Source organism: Anomalospiza imberbis, chromosome 5, assembly GCF_031753505.1.
Source record: "Anomalospiza imberbis isolate Cuckoo-Finch-1a 21T00152 chromosome 5, ASM3175350v1, whole genome shotgun sequence".
NCBI lineage: Eukaryota > Metazoa > Chordata > Aves > Passeriformes > Viduidae > Anomalospiza > Anomalospiza imberbis.
Genome location: NC_089685.1, coordinates 67405561 through 67424812, shown reverse-complemented (window position 1 = coordinate 67424812; position 19252 = coordinate 67405561). Strand labels below are relative to the sequence as shown.

The following is a 19252-nucleotide window of genomic DNA, read 5'->3' as shown; positions in this document are numbered from 1 at the left end:
ATGCCAGTAACTGATCTCCACAGCTGCAGAATGTGGCTCCCACAGCTGTAAAGCTGGCTATGATTGGTCCCCTTGCACACATATTACCATGGCCCAAGAAACAGCAAGTACTGGCTCATGTGGGAGAAAAGCATTTGAATCCAAGTCTAAATTCCTCTAGGGCAGGACTCACATAAGCAACAGAAGCAACAGGGGAAAATAAAGAGCTGGAAGAACGTGTGGCCAGGCAATGGCTGGATACAGCTTCAGGCTCTCAGAAAATGTGTCTGATGGGCATCTTGGCAGTTTCAAAATAGGATATTTCAAGTGTGTTTTCTTCAGCCTCTCTCTCCCAGCATCTTTCACCTTCCTGAAGAAAGGTGTTGATAGTGGCAAGCAAAGCAACCAATGTGATGGTGAGACTCCAGATTCCACCAGAAATATTTTTTTTTCCTGTTGAAGAGCCAATACTTCTTCACCCTCATGTTCTCCACACTTGCCTGAAAGTAGCTGCACCAGCTGTTGGAGAGGAGCAGGGAAATACCTGTGTGGGAGAGAGTGCCAAAATATCCTGGTGGAGCTCCTTTACAGGGCTGAGACAATGCATCTGAAACTGACCTCCTGTTTCTTTGGATGCTTCCAGAAAGAGACATTCCTCCCAGGTCATAGTACCAGAAGACTTCCCAACTATACCTCCCTGCAAGAGATTCCCAAGGTAACTATGATGTTAAGGATGTTTTCTAAAATATTTTTTGCATATAATTGTGTTTCCATATTTGCCCTTAATCTACATTCACTAAACATCTTTGTGATTCTGGACATATGCTCCTGCAAAGCAACTGAAGCTGCTAGTCCTCACTGTACAAAACACCCATAAAAAGTGAGGAATCCGCTCGCTCCCAAGCTTAAGAAGAGTTCAAATCTGGGTCTAGACATTACTCTTGGCCTACATCTTTGTGTCAGACTGAAATCAAAACTCTGAAAACTGTGAGCTGGGGGAATATTTATGTGAACTTTGTTGACCCATCTCTGCCTGTTTGCAGCTTCCTGCAATCTCCAGTGGTACTATCTGGAACAGGATTATTAAGTCTGTGGGGATGGAAGAATAAGAGATGAGCTGTTAAGAAGAAATAAAAAAAAATATTCTCTTCGTGCCCATGACCTCAATAAGAAAAAGAAATTAGAAGCACAAACAGGATGTGCTAGCAAAGCAAAAATGTTTCTCCAACTTATGGGTGTTTTCAAAAGCAGTGCTTTGGAGGACTTTGGGGGAGTGAAAGAAGCCAGACTATGACCTCTGTGTATGGTCATTTGTCCTTAGAGTACACTAGAAGGTTGCTTTGCACTGGCATGTCCATATCCTGTTAAGACTGACCTGGAGTCTTCTTCATTAAGAATCAGAGAAGAATTCATTAGTGCACCTCCATGGTGCACTAATTGTAGGAACATGCACTTGACACTGCCAGCTGGGGACCAATTAGGCAGAGTAGTTAGGCTTCTTTAAGTGGAAGATTATAGATCTGATTTGATACAGACTAGAATCATCATCATGCTTCACACCTGAGCCAAAGCCATGGAACAGCTCTGAGCTGAGCTGAAGCACTGACCTCCAGATTCTATATACAATATGCTGCCAGCAATCCTAAATCAGAAATTATAATTTCGCATTTTGTGAATTGGATTTGCATTTGTCCTGTCAGGCAAGGTCAATCTTTCACAAGTTAAGATAAAATGTTGAATAGTTCAGTTTAACTGTAATGCTTAAAGAGTCACTGCCCACCTGTTTATCAAGGTACTTCAGTGATGTCCAGAGTAAGCATCCAGTTGGTGAGTGGTTCAGTTCTCGACAACTTCATGGGCCCCAGCCTTAAGGGACATAGCAATCACAACCCATACAAGGTCTTGGGGATTTCTCAGGAGGATCTAACTGTTAGAGAACCTAAATTGACCCAAGGGCAAAGTAAGAGCTGTAGCAGAGAGAGATGCTCCTGGGCTACAGCAGTGAGGAGTCAAAGAGGGATGTGATGCTGTGACTGTGCAGTGGATAAAATTCATGGCTCCTTTGTGCCAATATCTTCCAACATGACTTCACAGGACAAAGAACAAATGCATGTTCAATGGAAACAGAGAGTTCAGGTAAAGAGACATGAAGAGTCAGAGACAGAGTTGTCCAGGAGTAAATGAAATCAGATTCTGGGCTTTAAGCATGTGCTGCTGAGGGTGCAGCATACTCATGCAGCTCAGAGAGCTATCAAGAAATATGTTTGAAAGTTTGGTTTGAACAAACTGTCCAAAATCTGCCCATCCACTTATCAGCCTCCCACACACAAAAATGGAGCAACCAGCACCAAGGGCTTCCTCCAGCAAGAATGGTGGAATTCACATTTCCGCTTCAATACTTTGGTAAGTCACAAGTGGGGAAAGAAGGAATTTCTCCAGAAATGCAAGGAAGACTGGCTTGGAGAAGTAGCCAATGGTTCACATGTCTCCTTACCACTAACTGGTGCCAGGAAGCAGCCAATCTCTTATGGCAATTAATCCAGCAGACACTTTAGAAATTAGTCCACAGGGGTTCAAAGTTTAAACTATACTGAGTTATAATTTCATTGGTCCACAATCATGAAGTAAACATTTTGTAAATTAGTGGCACTAATCGTGTTTTAACCCTGATCTAAGCAGCAGTCTCCCTGTTAGAAAGTGTGGAAAATATGAACAGAGACAGCTTTTCCAAAGATGTTTCAGATCCTAGCCCTTCTTCCAAGTACACAGTCAAGCCCTTCCATTTCACTCTCTTCCTGAGAGAACTGTCTCCTTTGCCTTAAAAGCAGGTCAGGTCTCATCTGCACTTCTTCCACAATGCTTCAGCATTCCAGTGCTAATTTCCAAGTCCACTGCCAAAGCAGACCTGCCCTTGATGCTTAAAGTTTTCTGTAGAACTTTTCCCATCACAGGAGGAGAGGTGATTTTCTGCTGATTTCCTATTCAGCACCACTGAGGCATGGTGGGCATGCCGAAAAGCCTGTGAAAGGCAACTGAATGAATATACTGTTCCCGCCAATTGTGACTCCATAATTTCCTCTCATTACTCTAATAGAAACAAATCTTTCTAATCTCAGCCCTATTACCTCACACAAAGGAAAATGGTCTGTAATCCCGTTAGAACTGAGCTGCTGCTGGACACATTTTAAGGTCATTGTTCTGGGATGCCAGTTTTCACTCTATGTGACTGGGAGAAGTGGGAATGCAATTACCAGGCTATTCAAGTCCCTAGAATGAAACCCTGCCATTAATAGGCAAAAGCCAGAGAGAAAAAGAGCCGTTGCTTTATGAAATTACAGGGTTTGGCTAAATTAGAGTCTAATCAGCACCTCAGTAAAGGAGCAGGGTTAGCTCCCACTGCCATCCCTGGAGTTTCTTCATGTCACTCAACCAGATATTTGACATCCCCAATGGAAATCCAACCTGCAAGATGGCTTATGGTCATGAAGCCGGTGGTGTACAAATCCAGTGGAAACAATGGTGAGGGATTTATACTGTCCTTTGATATGGGAAAGCCCGTAGAATTCAGGAACAGAAATCTGCCTGCTGCTGCCATCACCTCATCCAGTACTTTGGCTTTGAGCTTTTTGGCAGAAACTGGGATCAAATCTGTCTCTTACTATTCATGGCCTACAGCACCAGTTTTGCTAATTGCTGGTGAAACCCAGCTAAGCAGCCAGGTGGGAAATTTGCATTGCTAAACTCATGGAGACGAAACTTCCCCACAAGGAATTCACACTCGGGAGGAGAGAAGGGGGCTAGGTCTGCTTGTGGCAGCCAGTGAAGCAAAGCAGAACAAGATGAGTGGGAATAATCTCAAACACCTCATTGAGTTGGCCTCTGTTGAGTGGTTAGACACTGACATGTTCCTAATCACTCCCATCCATGTGAAGCCAAGGCATTTTTAGCTGGCAGCAAAGAAAGAGCAAGAAATCTTGCAGAGAAATGTTGGGGAAGACCACACAAAAACAACAATGACCATCACAAAGCACAAGCAGAGACAAACTTTTGTCCGAGATTGTTCCTGGCATTCAACCTCCAACTGTTATTCCCTGCATTTTCTTCTCCTCCTGTCCCTCTCTTGAGCTGCATGGCCGCTCCTGCTGGTCTCTCCTGCAGTCAGACAGCCACTCATCTCACTGTTTTGATGTCCCTCTTTCTCCTTCTCTGCTGTGTTTTTCCTCAGTCTCCCAAAGGACTCCTGTCCCACAAGATGAGTCTGGGCTTCTGCTGCAAACAGAACTGCTCTTGCAGGTCCCAAACAGAAGGGATGTGGGCTGAGGTACAGTTCCCGCTAGAGGAGGAGGAAGCAGCTGATCACCACTGGAGTCTCCAAGTCCCTTGAAGAGCTGAGAGTCACTTGCCTTTTTATGTTCTTTATTAGTCCCTATTCTCTTTAATCGGCTTAGACTGATGAGCCAAGGCAGCGGTAGGGATCAGCCGGGCTGTTTAATTAAAGGATTGCAGCTCAGCCTTGCAGTTTGGGGGTTTGTGTAAATGAGCTGCAAGTACATTATTTAATCTGCTGTGCTGAGAAGAGTTGGGGCATTAATGAAGCAAACTCTAATTAAAACTAGATGGCTGATGGTTATTAGTGGCATCAGTTCTGACAGGATTTATCTCATTTAGGGAAACCATCAGAAGGGGAAAAGAGAGAATAAACCTGAGCTGGTTTATCAGCATTCACAGCAGCACCATTTGTGACTGGCTTTTCATTCAGTGGGACACGGAAGAGCTGCACAGGGAGCTCCTGTGTACCAGGTTCGCCCACCAGGAGCCCTGATAAGCTTATTTAGGGATATGCTTGGCTCACCCAGGAAGTGATTGCCTATTCAGGCTGTCTGACCCACATATTTCAGTCTTGACTGACTTTTGTCCTGCCTTGCTTCAATGGGGAACCTGTTCATGATTTGAAAAGGGTGACAGACTCTGTAAATGATATGATGTGCTTCTCCTAGAAGCCTACTGAGCTTCTAGAAGAGCTCAGTAGCTCCATATGAGCTTCTAGGAGAGCTGATTATTCTCCATATGGATGTCAGCTCCATGCTGACTCTGTATTTTTCCCCTCTCTGACATTCTTTTGTCTTCCTCACTGCATTGTATATGTAACTTTGGACATGAAGGAGGCCCGTTGCTGACTGTAAGACCTGGCAGAGACAAGGAGATGCTTTTATGGCTAGCATAAAGCTAAATAGTGAGTTTAATAACTCGCTGCCTGTTTCTCACCTTCAAATAGCCATGGTGGCTTCAACCATCTTTATCTCTGCATAGAATATTGTGTCACACAGAGACAGATTCAGGACTGCTGTTGGGATCTGGAGGCATTAGAAATGGCAAAGACACAAGAAAGACTGGGGGAAAAATGTAAGGAATGCATGAGGTCTGCAGTGTGGGGCAAGCTACAAAAGGCATCAAATGGACAGGCATAGATCAGGCATAGATCAGCAGGAGAAGCCAAAATGCAACATGCTATAGGGGTCATTGTCATTCATCCCCAGTTAAGGATTTCCTGGCTCAGACTCATCTTCAGATGTAACTTGCCAAAGTTGTTAAATTACTGAAATAGGTGATCACTCCTTCTTCAATTTACCTGTCAAATCCCCGCAAAAGCAGGGACAGGCAAACTCAGGCTCAAGGGATAGGCAGGGCCTTTGGGAGTCAGCAGGTCAAAAGGAAGGCCTGACAAAGAACATGACAAAAATTATCCTAGAGCTTTAGACTGTATGACTGACAGCCTTGTAGGATAAGAACATTCTGGAAACTAAGGGATCTGATCAGAAATAAGATGGAGGCTGGCACAAGAATGGGGCAGAGTCAAGGATGAGGGTATAAAGATAGAGCACTATGGCAAAACTGATCCTTAGTTCTAGACAAACTAAAGCACTTAAACAAAACTCTCTCACTCCGGAAATGTAAGGGAGAGGACGCTTTCCCCACCACAGAAATATCCATGGTCTCCTCCTCTGCTGTCTCCTTTTCTTTGCCAGCATCTCCCCATCTGCCATGGGGCTGCAGGGCTGCAGGGCTGCCATGCAAACTTCACCAGTGCCTGAAAGCCCTCAGCACAGACTGATCATGGGGGTTAACTCTTCCATCTTCATACACAAATGGGCAAGAGAGGTCCTTCTTCACCCTGTCTCCCAGTGTGGCCAAACCCTACTTATGAGCATAGACACGCACTCATCTCTGTTCTCTTCACAGTTGTCTAGCTCTCACACTTTTTCTTGGAAGGAAATCAGAAACCACAGTCTGCTCCAGTGAGTAGAACAAGACAAATGTAATTATAAAAATGCAGTAGCCTCACTACTGCAATTCAGCTGCCCAGTTCTGTTCAGAGCCCTGCTAGTAAGTCAGGCTTTTTACACAGGTACCAAAGGTCAGAGGTAAAAGTCTAGCAGTGTAATGAGAGAAATCTTTAAAGAGAAACCCCTTTGCTGTTGTCAGAAGGGTGATGAGGCCTGGGAAAACAGAGTAGGTCTGTAAGAGGCAAGGGTGGGAAGTCGTTAGAGGGGAAGAAGATGGCAAGAACAGAGGGACAAGGCCAAGTGTGGAAGCTAAATGCAGAATATGCATCTTGAGTACCTCTGAAGCTCTTTGGACCCCTTGGTCTTGGCACTGACATCTTTCACTGATGAGGAAGAGCTGAGAACTGCTGGTGTCCCCACACCTGGCTGCACTGGATACAAGCTGATGATAGTTAAAGTACAGTACATAGCTGTTCTTCACTGGCAAGCTCACACCATTTGACACAGGTAAAAATACTCCCCCCACCCTGTTTCAGGGTGTGTGACAGAACCCTGAGTTTTTTGGGTGACCTTTGCTGTATTTTAAATGTTATAGTGTGTGTGTCCAGGAACCTCATAGCGTGAAACAAATAATTTGAAGGAGAAGAGTGAAGCATGTGTGTGTCAGTATCACATACATTAAGAAGAGGTACAAGCATGAATGTGGGTCAACAGAAGTGGATGTCTGAAGAGAGGCTGAAAAAACATTTTGTGTGTGTGTGAGTGGAGACTGGGGGGGTTTGCAGGCAATTACACAACAGTACGAACAATAATCTCCGGGAGGGAAAAGAGGGACAGCAATGCTGGGAACATGGGATGTAGGGGCGGATGGAGGAGGATTGGCATGTGTAATATGTGAGTTTTGTCTGGGGCAGGAAGATCAGTGATGGATGATAAGAAAGTAGAAAAAACAAAGGTCATGCTGACAACAATTTCCCACCTTGGTGATGAGTCTGGAGATGAAGGCTTCTGCTCTGTGTCAGCTGCTGGACAACAGAACTGGTGTAAAACAGTTTCATTCCTGTAAGAAAAAACAAACCACAGTGGGTCAGTGTTCACTTCACTCAGCAGAAAGCTTAAGGGAGAGTGCTATTTTTAGAGCTGTTACAAGGGGACAGTGACTCCCAGTGATGGTGAAAGAGTACACGAACATTTTTTACTCCAAGGTGAAGGGGAGCAGAGAGAAGGGGGCTAACAGTTCTATTCCCTTACTTTACCTGTTCTGCTGCTGATGTCAACCTGTGGAGAATGGGGCAAAAGTGCACTAACCAAAAGTTTTCCTTCTTGCAGCATTTGTTTCACAATCCAATACATTTCATGAAAAACAGTTTTGTCTGTCTTTAATTCTATTTTGTTTGGGACAGAAACATATCCTTAAATGTGTTTTCTTGTATATATTTCCTATATATTGTGAAGTAGTTGATTTTTTTCTTACCAGTGGCTAAATTACCTCAGCAGACATTTATTGTGTGAAGCCTCCCTAGAGCACAGAAGTGGCCTTAGCACATCACTACGGGGCATTACCCGGAATAGTAGTGGAGAACTGATAGGGCAAGCACAAGTAGGAGGACTGAGACCATGACAATAGAAAGAGACCATAGAAGAGATAAGCAAAAAAAAGTAATCATCATGAGCAAAACAGACACTAAAAATGTGTTTATTAGATAAGAAATACAAAATATTTCATCCAAAGTTAGAAATCCTAGTGTTAGAGAAATTTTAGACACCGGGCTTTCATTTGCATTAGATAGGTTTATTGCAAGGAATCAATTATGGTATTTGGTGTCTTGAGCTTGATGCCTCAAAAGAGGGACGCCAAACAAAGAAATCCCTGGACAATTATACCCTCGTGACCTAAACTCCCCATGCCTCATGCAACAGTCCAGATCAACAGAATTATTGGCGTCTGGGGTTTCCTTGCTCTTCATTGGTTTGGTGTTTTGTTACCAAGTGGCTGTCACTTTTTATTCTCCATATCCTCCGTATGTCAGTTTCAGTGGAGGCTTTGGTCAGCTCTGTAGTCAATGTGTCTTGGATTGAAAGACAGGTGTCTGCCAAGGAAGGTGGGAGCCTCCCTTGGAATGGAGAATATGACCCCCTTCCCTCTGAATTATTCCGACTTTGAACTTGAGGGGCTTTCAGCCAAAGACATGGGAAAAGGACTAACGGCAGTTTTCTACCAGTGTGTGTACGTACAACCAGGCAAACGAAGGACAACAAGGGCGCCGACCCCACGCAAGCACACAAGGCCCAGCGCGTCCGCTCCCGCCCGCTGAGCCCCATCCCCGTCCATGCAGGGCCGGTCACAGCCGGCAGGGACGCTGGCGGCTCCGGGGCGGGCAGGGTGACGCTGCCACAAGGCGGTGCAAGGGTGGTGCAAGGGACGCTGCCACAAGCAGAGCTTCACTCACGGTAGGAGAAGGCAGCAGGAGACGAAGCCTCACAGTGATGGTGAATTCTTCCCACAGCGGCTGCAGCCTGCTTCCCCTCCATCACTGACAGCGAGAGTGTGAGAGACTGGGCAAGTGCTGGGATCATATTTGAGTCTGTATTCAAGCAGGCTCACACAAACACTCCAGCTCCTACATCCTATTGCACTGCTCATTTACAAACAGTCACTTATATTGAAAAAGACCCTTGAGATCATTGAGTCCAACCATTAACGCAACACAGCCAAGCCCACCACTAAACCATGTCCCTTAGCATCACGTCTACGTGTCTTTTGCCTTCAGGGATGGTAACTTCACCACTTCCCTGGGAAGCCTGATCCAATGCCTGACCACCCCTTCAGTAAAGAAATTTTTCATAATAACCAATCTAAACCTCCCCTGGTGTAACTTCAGGCCATTTCCTCTTGTCTTGTTACTGGGGAGAAGTGACCAACCCCCACCTGGCTACAACCCCCTTTCAGAGAGTTGTGGTGAGTGATAAGGTCACTCAGCCTCCTTTTCTTCAGTGCTCTCAGCTGCTCCTCATAAGACTTGTGCTCCAGAGCCTTCAACAACTACCAAACAGAATCTTTAAAAAAATAGACACCCCACATTTCAGCCATTTCTAATTCAAGCATTTCCCTATATGAACTACACTGTTCTCTGCTTTTATTCAAACAGCAGATGCACAACTTCAAATCCTAATTGTGCACGGAGAAAGCAAACAAGAGAGAGAGGAAACACAGGGAAAAGGAAGAAGGGACAAGGATGGACAAAAAACTGAGAAATGGAAGCTTGTATATAGATGAAATGCCTTGGTAGTTAATTATCATGGTAGAAACATAAAGAAAAGGGAAACTGGGAAAGGAAGAGTGGTGTGAAGTTTCAGGACTTTAGGCTCAGTCTCCTGTGGGCGTTTTAAGAAAAAAACATCTCTCAGATCCTTATCAGAGTGGGCACACTCTGAGCACTGCAGCTGCAGTCAGCTCTTGACTCTTATTCTCACGGTTTCTTATGTGTGCTCAACACCAGCGTTGGGTGTTTTCTGCCCAAAGCAGAGTTGTCTTGAACCTCTGAGATCGTAAGATCTCTGGAATAGTTGTGCCCCTTAATTACCGTCACCAGATGCTGATCATGCTCAAAGGCAGAAATCTGCCTCCAGGCCATTTGGGATCCTTGAGTCCCACTCCAAGGGAGATGACTGTCATGGAGAACCCCACCAGGGAGGTGGTGAGGAGCAGATACTGCCTGATGGAGGCAAATATATGAAATGAAAATGGGTATTCCAAGACTGTACCAAAAGCTCTTCCTGTGACTGGAAGCAGGGAGGAGTATCTTATTATTCCTATTAAATCCAAGTTTGTCAAATGCCCAGGAGAATTTGGAGCTCTAGGGCTGTTTGCACTCTTCTTCTACCACTTCCTTCTCTTTCTCTTTTGTGATGGCATACACCACAGGGACTGGGTTCCACCTTGGAGACTGCTCCTTTTAATTTTCTTCTTTCTTTCCATCTCTTGATCCTGCTCATATCTGATATTTTTCAAACCCAAGCCCTCACTTTTGCATCATAGCACTCAGACAGGAGCAGGGAGAGGGTTAACCTGTGGAAGAAGTTCACCCATCCCACCTTAAGATGCTGTGTGTTAATTGTTATCAGGACAAAGCAGCTCTCATCTGGGTGGAAAAGGTAAGTGTCCTAGAGCATCATTGCCACTTCTAAGCCTCAAGGAAGTGATCCAGGAAAGCAGCTGTTTTCCGAATGCTGTGAAGTCTTCAGGTAAGATGTTATTTTTGTTGCTGTGATTCAAGAGGGTCTGCCAGGGTTGTAGTGTCTGGTGGCTACCTGGATTTTATCATCCTGTGGTTTTGTCAGCTTTTGCAAGTTTGAGGTTTGAAGTGAGCCTTGAGATGTTTAGTATCTGTCATAAATCAGGATAATACTTTTGATGGTAGTTTGTTGTTTTTTTCTTTTCCTCTCTATGCTGTCTTTTTGATGTGTTTTAAAACAAATCTTACTTCATAAGCCAGAAAGGCTACATAACTTGAATATGTGGCCTCTGAGGAGTTAAAACCTCAGAAAGCATGAGTCTTGTTTTAGCCTTTGAAAAATAGGGAGAGAGGCAATGTAACTTCACTCACTACTTTGGAGTGCAGATCTGTAATTTTGTTTCTTTTTAAATACTTATGGTAGGTGGCAATGGTCAACCAATTAAGAGGGTGGGTTCAGGGCCTGTTTTTTTGCCTGCATTTTTCTGTACATCCTCTACTTTGCCTTCCTCAAACCGTTGCAGAGACTGAAATTAAGCACACACTATCATAGGCTGATCAGGCAGGTGATTGTGGAGATAATTTCTCCCCATCTACCAGGATACTGTTGAACAGTTCTTTTCCAATGCATTGCTTTAAAAATAAACAAATTATTATCTCTTGGGCTGTATACTGATGAAAGCTTGGAAGGGAAAACCAGCGAGAAGAAAAGGTGTTCTGGGTGAGCTGGGTGGCACAAAAGAGGAAGGGGCTCAGGGAGAGGAGGAGGAGGAATGCTGGGGTAATTGCTGCCAGCACTATGAGACCAGTGTGTGGAGGAGCAGCAGAGGATAAGGGTAAGCACAGATGCAAAGGGAGGACTGAGAACAGCCTGAGCCTGTCAGTGCCTTGCTCCATCTAGCTGGGATGCAAGCTCCAGAGGCAAGGATTTGACAGTCCAGACCTATCTTAAATGCAGAGATAGCTTGGCCAAGAAGTTACCCATGCTGTCAATTGAAACATTAGCCCTCTCTCCTCTGAGAGAAAACAGCTGACTGAATTTTATTCAGTTGTCTTTAACATTGCTCCTGACAAGAGGTGTCATGCAGCCAGCTGCCTGCAGCCTCGATAGGGGTATCTGTGAATGAACTGTCCAGCCACAGCAATTCCTGCTCTGTGATGAGCTTTAGAGAGGCTTGTGCCAAACCTCCTGGCTAACACAAGCTGTCTAGTGAGCTCAGGAGTTAGCTCTACCTTTCTGGCTTCTCAGAAAGTTGGACTGTGCTGCAAAGGGGCTCCATGACTCATGCTGCCTTGGTCTTTCATCAATGGATCCCAAGGAGATAAGCTTTTTTTCTCTTTCTTAAAAACTGGCATTGTAGAGGGAACAACAACTGAGGTCCAAAAATTCTCTGTAGCTTGCATATCACAGGGCCAAATGGAGAAAACTTTCCTAAAATTCTTAGAGGATTTCCTAAAATCCTCTATCTTCCCTTTGGACAAGTGCTTGGGGCTTTCTGCTCAGTCAGTGTTGCCCCCTAAACATCAGTGCCCACTAGTTTAGCACTGATCAGAGCTGCCTTGAAATAGAGATGCCCATCTGATGAGAGCTGTATTATGGTAAACAAACCTAACTTCTTTTTGTTCTCCTGCACCCCCACAAAAGCAAACCCCCAGACATCATATGGAAAATGGTTGTGCTCCCTGCTCTCCAGCAGTCAGCTTTAATTAAACATATATCCTGTGTGGCCTGTTCCCAAAGATAAAGAGAAGCTCTGTGTTTTTCTGCATGGATGATTTTAGACTACAAGAAATGCCAAAACAAGACAGAATGAAAATTGTTCTCAGTACGAGTACACAGAGTGTACTTCTCTCTGCCATGGTGCAACACCCCTGCATCCATCCCACTGCTCTGGTAAGTCATGTAGGACTGGCATGCTCCATAAATGAAGATCACTGGGTTATCCCACTGCCCATACCTACCAGCCCCTGGATTCTGATCTTTGAGCCCTACTGGCCTGCATATCCAGCAGCCTTGCCCTTGGCCCAAGCGCACAGCAGTTCTTAGAAATCTGACAATACTGAATCAAGCAATGTTCTATCAGTAAATAACTAGTCCAACTCATGCAGCCTTTCTGGTTTCTCTTTAAAACTCCACCTTTTGAAGAAAAGCAAGAGACTTTGACCAAAAGTCACTGGTTTCAGTGCTGGATATCTCAGCTTTCCTGGAGTCTTTTGCCACTTGTCTCTATCTTATCTTTTTTCAGATAGCTGCCAAGAGAACAGATGGAGTCGCAGAAAATCATGGCCTAGGAGGGGAAGATTAAAGGCGGAAAGAGTCAAAGAAGAACTGAAGTCATCTCAGATGAAGTTTTACTGGTTGTTATCTTTCGTAAGATGAGCACAGGAGAACCACAAACAGGAACTGTTTAGCAATGCTAAGTTAATGAAAGGCCAGTTGCAGTCCTCTGATCTCCCAAAATATAGCTCAATGCTACTTCTACCTACCAATGGAGCTGTGAAAAAACCTAGCTAAGGTTAGCTGCAGACCTTACTCCTTCTATCACCTCCCTTCTGTGAGAGATCTATTTTTGACTCCAGTCAACCTGATATTGAGAGTTGAAATGAGATCTCAAAAAGGCACTGTTTCCAAGAGTACTGTCTAACAAGTAGCTGCTTCTCCCAACTTCTTCACTCTTCACTGCAGAATAGCACAAAACTTTCTAGCTGTCTTAATGGCTCATCTCAATTGTAGGGCATAAGACTAGTGTTTTGTAGGCGGTTTAGTATGGACAGGCTTCATATAGTAAGGAAACATACATGATTAAAAAGAAATTCAATGTAATTTCTGGAATTTAAGTTCATTAAGTTCCTGTAAAGCTGATGGCCTTCTCATTCTTACGGGATACTGTTGACAGCAAGAATTTGATAAGATTCAGAGGGGAACTGGGCATTTTAAAGATTATCCTATTAGAGTACTTAATGCAGATCCTTCCCAAAGCAAATGTGTAGGACTCAAACTTATCAGCATTAGAAAGCCCATAACTCTTTATTATTCTTTCCTCTTGAACATTTGATGTTGGCTATCTCAGAAAAACAGTTATACAAACCAGAACCACAAAAGTGACTGACTGAGAAAATTCTGTGTTAAGGGGCATGGGCCTTAGTAACCAAGATATTGAAGTGTAGGGGTGCAACAAGCCCTAAACTATTGTTGCCTGGAAATAGAACAAACCTTCCCAAACAATGTTAGAATGATAATATAAAAGCAAACCTTTACTTGAAAGCCTTCAGGTACACAATATGGCAAAACCTGCATGTGGTACAGTAAGTCTACCATTTTTATAAGGTTAGTTGATTATTATACCTATCATATATTGTCCAGTTAGGAGAGTAGTTGGTTAGGTAATATTTCGTTGGGTACTGCCCCTTTGGAATTGGTCCAGGGGCTTCTTTGCCCCACTTTATTTTGTCTTTCCAGATTCTGGTTGGAAAACAGAACGTTCTTATAGTTGGTTCTCTTCTTGGAATAAGACTACATAATATTTCAGGAATGTAGTTAGAAGGTTAGCTTATTGTTCCATAATGTAGGGGGAAAGGGTAGTAAAATTAGTAGGAGCTACAGCCATGCATTAGCAATCTACAAAGCTACAAATATATAAAAAATATAAAAAGCCAAAAATCTTTAGGCATCACTATCATTTAATTTTTTTACATTCCCAGCAACTACTACAATCACAACCTGAGTGTTGCTGGGATTCAGGAATCAAGCAGTTTCATAACTTATTTCAGACCAGTGCCTGTCTAGTTCTGCCTATAACACTCCACAGGCTTCCATATCTAGTTAATTGCATGACAAAAATGAAGATGTGTCTTGATGCTGTATAAATTCCAGAACACAGTCCTACCTAACAAAAACAAACTGATGAAGGAACCCCACTGTGCAGTGGCAGCACAATGGATAAATGTACAACATATACAGACATGCCCAGCCTAGCCAGGATGCTCGGCAGCCCCTCTTTCACTCCACCTGAGTGCCTATCATTCTACAGCTCTTCAGAATTCTCAAAGCTGTTCTTCCTTCTCTCCACCACTCAAAGTCATGCTAGGAGGGAGGAAGCGGGGGGAACTTGAGAGGAGCATCTATTCTCTCTGCTTGCCTGCCAAAAATGAAAAATAAAATATGTTTTGTAGTCTGGAACTTGGCTTGCTTTGATCATCTCATGAGTGTTGGAGAAAATGTCTTATTCCATTATATTTCTCTATATATTTGATTATTGAAAGATCAGTACTCATCCTCTAAAACTTAACCTAGCACCTACTTAATCATAATCTTCTTTTTTTGGTACAAAAATTCATTTAAAGTCATACATCCTTTGCATAGCATTACTATAATTTTCTTTTTTTTTAGTGCTTGGGGATTCAATGAAGATGGGATTCCCATTGCTACAGTATTTACAGTTTCTCACTCGATTTTAGAGACCCTATAAAATGTCTTAAAAGAAATTGTCCTTGCTAGAATAAAATAACATATGCATACACTACTGTTTGGAAAGTGACAATCCAATGTGACACTCTGACGCAAATGTGTGTCTCTGAGCTATTGTGGAGTTTTCAGAACAGCACAGCTTGGAAGGATAAGCACAAAGCACTGTGCTGGGGTAATGGAATTTCCTGTGTTGGAGGAAGAGGTTCTGAGCCAATGCTGCTGTGATCTGATCTCTTTTTGGTTAACTCATTGGGTGACTACAACTGATATGTCAAATGTGCCATTCATTTATCACCATCTGCTTCTAGGGATGGGGAGATTAATGCCATATCTTCCTGAACAGTTGGTTTCTCAGCTTACTTTAGCCCATATAAGCGGCAGGGATTTCTTCTCTTCATCTTCACTTTTACCTTGAAGAAATTCTTGGGGGGGAAATGTGGCATGACTGGCAGATGGGTGCATGGATTTAAGAAAGAAATTGTGGTGCTTTGTACCAATTTCAGTACAAAGAACATGAGTAGTAGACATGCGGATGTGTACAAAGAGGGTCTGAGCACGTAGTGATATATGGTGTACATGCCACCAATGTAAGGTGGCAGTGTTGGGCTTGGGATCAAAGTCAGCAATGTGTCTGGTAAATGGTGAAAATGAACTGTGGCCTCATATTAGGGCTCAGCAGGGTCTGTTCCTCTGCCATGGACCTAAATACATGGTTTTCTCTTTGTGACAGGCTACTTGACATAAAGATGTTACCTGTCACTGTATTCAATGAAAATTGCTGCTGCTAAGTCCATTTTATTACCCAGAAAACCTTGAAGGAAATCTCATCCATTTGTTAAGTCTACCAGGTCTGCCAGGTTGGGGGAACTGCCAGGTTTTCCTACATGCTGGAAATGGGCAAGAGTGGGAAAAGGAATGGGATGTGCTCAGGAATCAACTGCAGGGAGAGAGTCCATACTGGCTTCTGGATCCAGTCTGACTGATATAAGCCAGAAACAAAGTCTGGGGCCAGGTTTTGGACCCCACTTTCAGCATTTCTCATGCTAGCTAGGGCATTACTTTGTGCAGTTTTGTGGCTCTTGATGCTTCAGCTACGATAGGATTAAATAACAAGGCGAACGAAGGAGGATCAACTCACCCTCAATTTATCAGTGTACGAATTCTATTATAACCAGAGGCAGTCTAGATGAGAGAAATTGTCCATAAGAGGAAACTTAAGATCAAATATCTACTGTATAAAGTTTGATCCTTAAAGTAATTAAATGTAATGTATTGCTTGCACATGCAGTGCCTTCATAAAAGATAGCAGCTTGAAGGGATTTGGAAATAGTACTTAAATTGGACAAAACAAAACAGTCCAATTTGGGACATTTGGACGGCCTGGGAAAAGCTAGCTAACTCTCTATAGAGGGGTACTTATATCTCTGATGTTGCTGTGTTGGTGTCTCTTACAGAATTGTTGATGAAATACTCTTTGGGTTTATGGGGGATGCTTCTCTTGTTCCCCTCCTATGTGCCCAGTGGAAGTGATTCACTTGGAAGTTTCTTTTCTTGCTATTCTTTCCTAAGGGACAGTAGGAACAGGGATGAAGGAGATGATAGTACTTGATAATCAATTTTCATGAAAAAACTTTCTGGGGAGAAGAGAGTTTGTCATTAGCTGCTAGAGGGATTGAAATATTGTTGAATCACGTGTCAGTTGGGAGTCCATTCACTCCATTTAAATTGGCATGGCTGTCTGCTAATTGGATTGGTGCCTGTAAGCACAAAAAGGAAGAGGCCAAAGTGGCCATGGGAGGAGGAAACACTGTATGTTGGGCTATGCAATCCAATGTGCGCCTTCAGCCTCTTCAGATCCTCTGTCAGTGGTGGAAATGGTTGATGACTTTTTGTGCTAGACAAGCCACAACATCATTTTCTTTGGCTTGCTAATAGGCTGAGTAGTGGCACTCAGGAAAAGCAGCTACTGTATAAAGAGCAGTCTGATATTCTGTGTGTGTGTACACATCTGATCATGTGGAGGGGATTCTCTAGTGACACACACAGCACTCACTTCAGTGAGCAGAGGTTTCATAAGTTGTAGCCAAAACTATACTTCAGATATCACAACTAGGAAGCTGCTAAAAATCCAAAGCATGTGTGAGGGGGAGTTTGTGTAAGTTCCTGAAATAATTTCAGTTAAATAATTACCATAAACAGAAACTGTGTCAAATAATTTCTTAATAGCAAGCTATTTTTCCAAGATAACATGTGACCTTTTCCAAGACAACATCCCTCACTTCCAACTACAATGCAATCTTTTTTAAAAGGTTATATATGTAATGGAATAATTACATGTCAGCAAATGCATGCTGATAGAGATCTGCAGTTCAAAACATCTTTTCATACCTCTTCTATTTTGTACTAGGCAAAGGACCTTTGTTCAAATAATAGATTTATAACTATATAAAGTGGAAATAGCTCACAAAAGCTCACATTTAATTATACTGATAAGCAATCTCCAAATCCTCTCCAGTACTTCATATAATAATTATAGTTTGTCAGCCTCATACCAATGAGTATATGGTCCTTCTGAAGAAATCCAGAACCAGCACTCTGTCTGAATGCTCTGCTAGCAGAGCAAACACCTTTTTTCTTCTCTCCTATTTTGGGCCAATATGTATGAACACTAAAAAAAAAGCGAAAGGCTTGTGTTTGTGGAATTGGCAACCCCTTTCATAATTACTGAGACTGTGATATAAACGGAATTTAGGTCTCTTCCTCAGTAAGAATAAATTATTTTTACTTTTTGAATGTGTCAGAATTGGACTCAGTAAAAGGATTTTTATTATGACTGAGTATTTGATCTGTTTTTAATCAAGCTTACACTTTTTACTGGCTTCTCACTCATGCTTAACCCCTTAGTACAGGAAGAAAGCCCTGTGTCTTGGTTTGGAAAGACAGGTGTCTGCTAAGGAAGGCAGGAGCCTCCCCTGAAAATGGAAAAAAAAAAAGTAGACCCCCTCCCTCCAAATTGTTATAAATTTGAAATTAAGGGGGGCTCTCAGGCACAAATATGGGAGCAGGAATAGCAGTTCTTTATTAGGGAAGAAAATAAAAAGATAAAATAAACAATGCGGTGAACCAATACAACACTGACAGAGTCAGAATACAACCTGACACCCTGTTGGTCAGGGTGTTGGCAGCAGTCCAATTGGGAATTGTGGCTGCAGTCCTCCTGGAGTGTCAGGTGTGGTTCTGTTGGAGCAGTGATCCTGCAGAAAAGGGTGCAGTCTTCCTCTGAAGAGGCAGTGGAAGAGGCAGCTGTTCCTCTGGGAAATCCAGTGCAGAAAAAGCTGTGCTGGTGTTCCAGAAACTCAAGATTATATCTAGGTAGAAATGCTTGGCTCCTCCCTCCGGGCAGAGCATCTCCCAATGTGATGATGTAATTTTTATCAGTCAGGCAGTGACATTCAATAGACCACTAACAGCAGATGTCTCCCCGGGGGGGAGAATTGGTTTGTGGAAGAGATAAAGAAAACTGCCCAATTACGAGAAGATAACTTCCACACATCTAACAGATGACAATTGAATACATCTTGCCTTGCAATCTAGGACACACTGGAATTTTCCAGAGGCTAAAATCAAAGTGTCCCTAGCACGGGAGAACGACACAAAAGTAAATTAAGGAGTGCTGTTCAGTAATGCAGAATCTTATAAATATGCAAATTGGTTCCATCCATAGCTCACCTCTGAGTTCTCTGTGCCCCGTGGCAGCACTGTCTGCTGCAGACCTGTCCCTGGCCAGCACTGCATGGCCAGATGTGCTGCTGATACGCCTGCAGATCTATGCCCCCACAGGTAGCTCTGGGTTCCACGCTTGATACCAGCACAGCATGACAGTGAATTGCACCAGCAATTAAAGACAAGCTGAAAAGCTCGTTCCTACCACGCTGGGCTGATGCACTAAATGTCAATGGTGATATTGTTCTGCACACTCAGCAAGGATTTTCAGGATTGTTCTGTGCAGTAAGTCCTCCTGCCAAGGGCTGAGCTGCCCCAGCGCTGCTATTGAGGCTTGACACAAATCTCTAACCATTGTCTGTAGTGAGGGAAGTTCAGGGCTTGGCTTGCAGAAGGCTTTAGAGCTCTGGTTTGGGGCCTTGGCTCTGGAAACCCAATTACGACCACACCTACAGGAATCTGGGGCTGCTGCATCAGTGACCTCATAACTGAAAGTGATTTCCTAATGGGGAAGGACCACAAGGAGAATTATAAATGCCCAACTGGACATAGGTTGCTTGCTA

The 19252-nt window shown here is 43.4% G+C and overlaps 1 protein-coding gene and 1 long non-coding RNA gene across 6 annotated transcripts in view; one reads left to right on the top strand and one right to left on the bottom strand.

Moving 5' to 3' along the window:
• LOC137474817 (uncharacterized) overlaps positions 1 to 16247 on the top strand; it is a 55471-nt gene extending 39224 nt beyond the window's left edge. For both annotated transcript variants that reach the window (XR_010999510.1, XR_010999511.1), the window contains 2 exons: positions 10314 to 10500; positions 12749 to 16247. This is a non-coding gene — a long non-coding RNA (uncharacterized lncRNA). The remainder of the gene's footprint in view (positions 1 to 10313; positions 10501 to 12748) is intronic.
• Positions 1 to 19252, bottom strand: part of IQSEC3 (IQ motif and Sec7 domain ArfGEF 3) — a 97588-nt gene that overhangs the window by 49699 nt on the left and 28637 nt on the right. For all 4 annotated transcript variants that reach the window (XM_068191721.1, XM_068191725.1, XM_068191723.1 and 1 more), the window contains exon 2: positions 7243 to 7323. In XM_068191721.1, coding sequence (XP_068047822.1) covers positions 7243 to 7323 — 81 coding nt within the window. The remainder of the gene's footprint in view (positions 1 to 7242; positions 7324 to 19252) is intronic.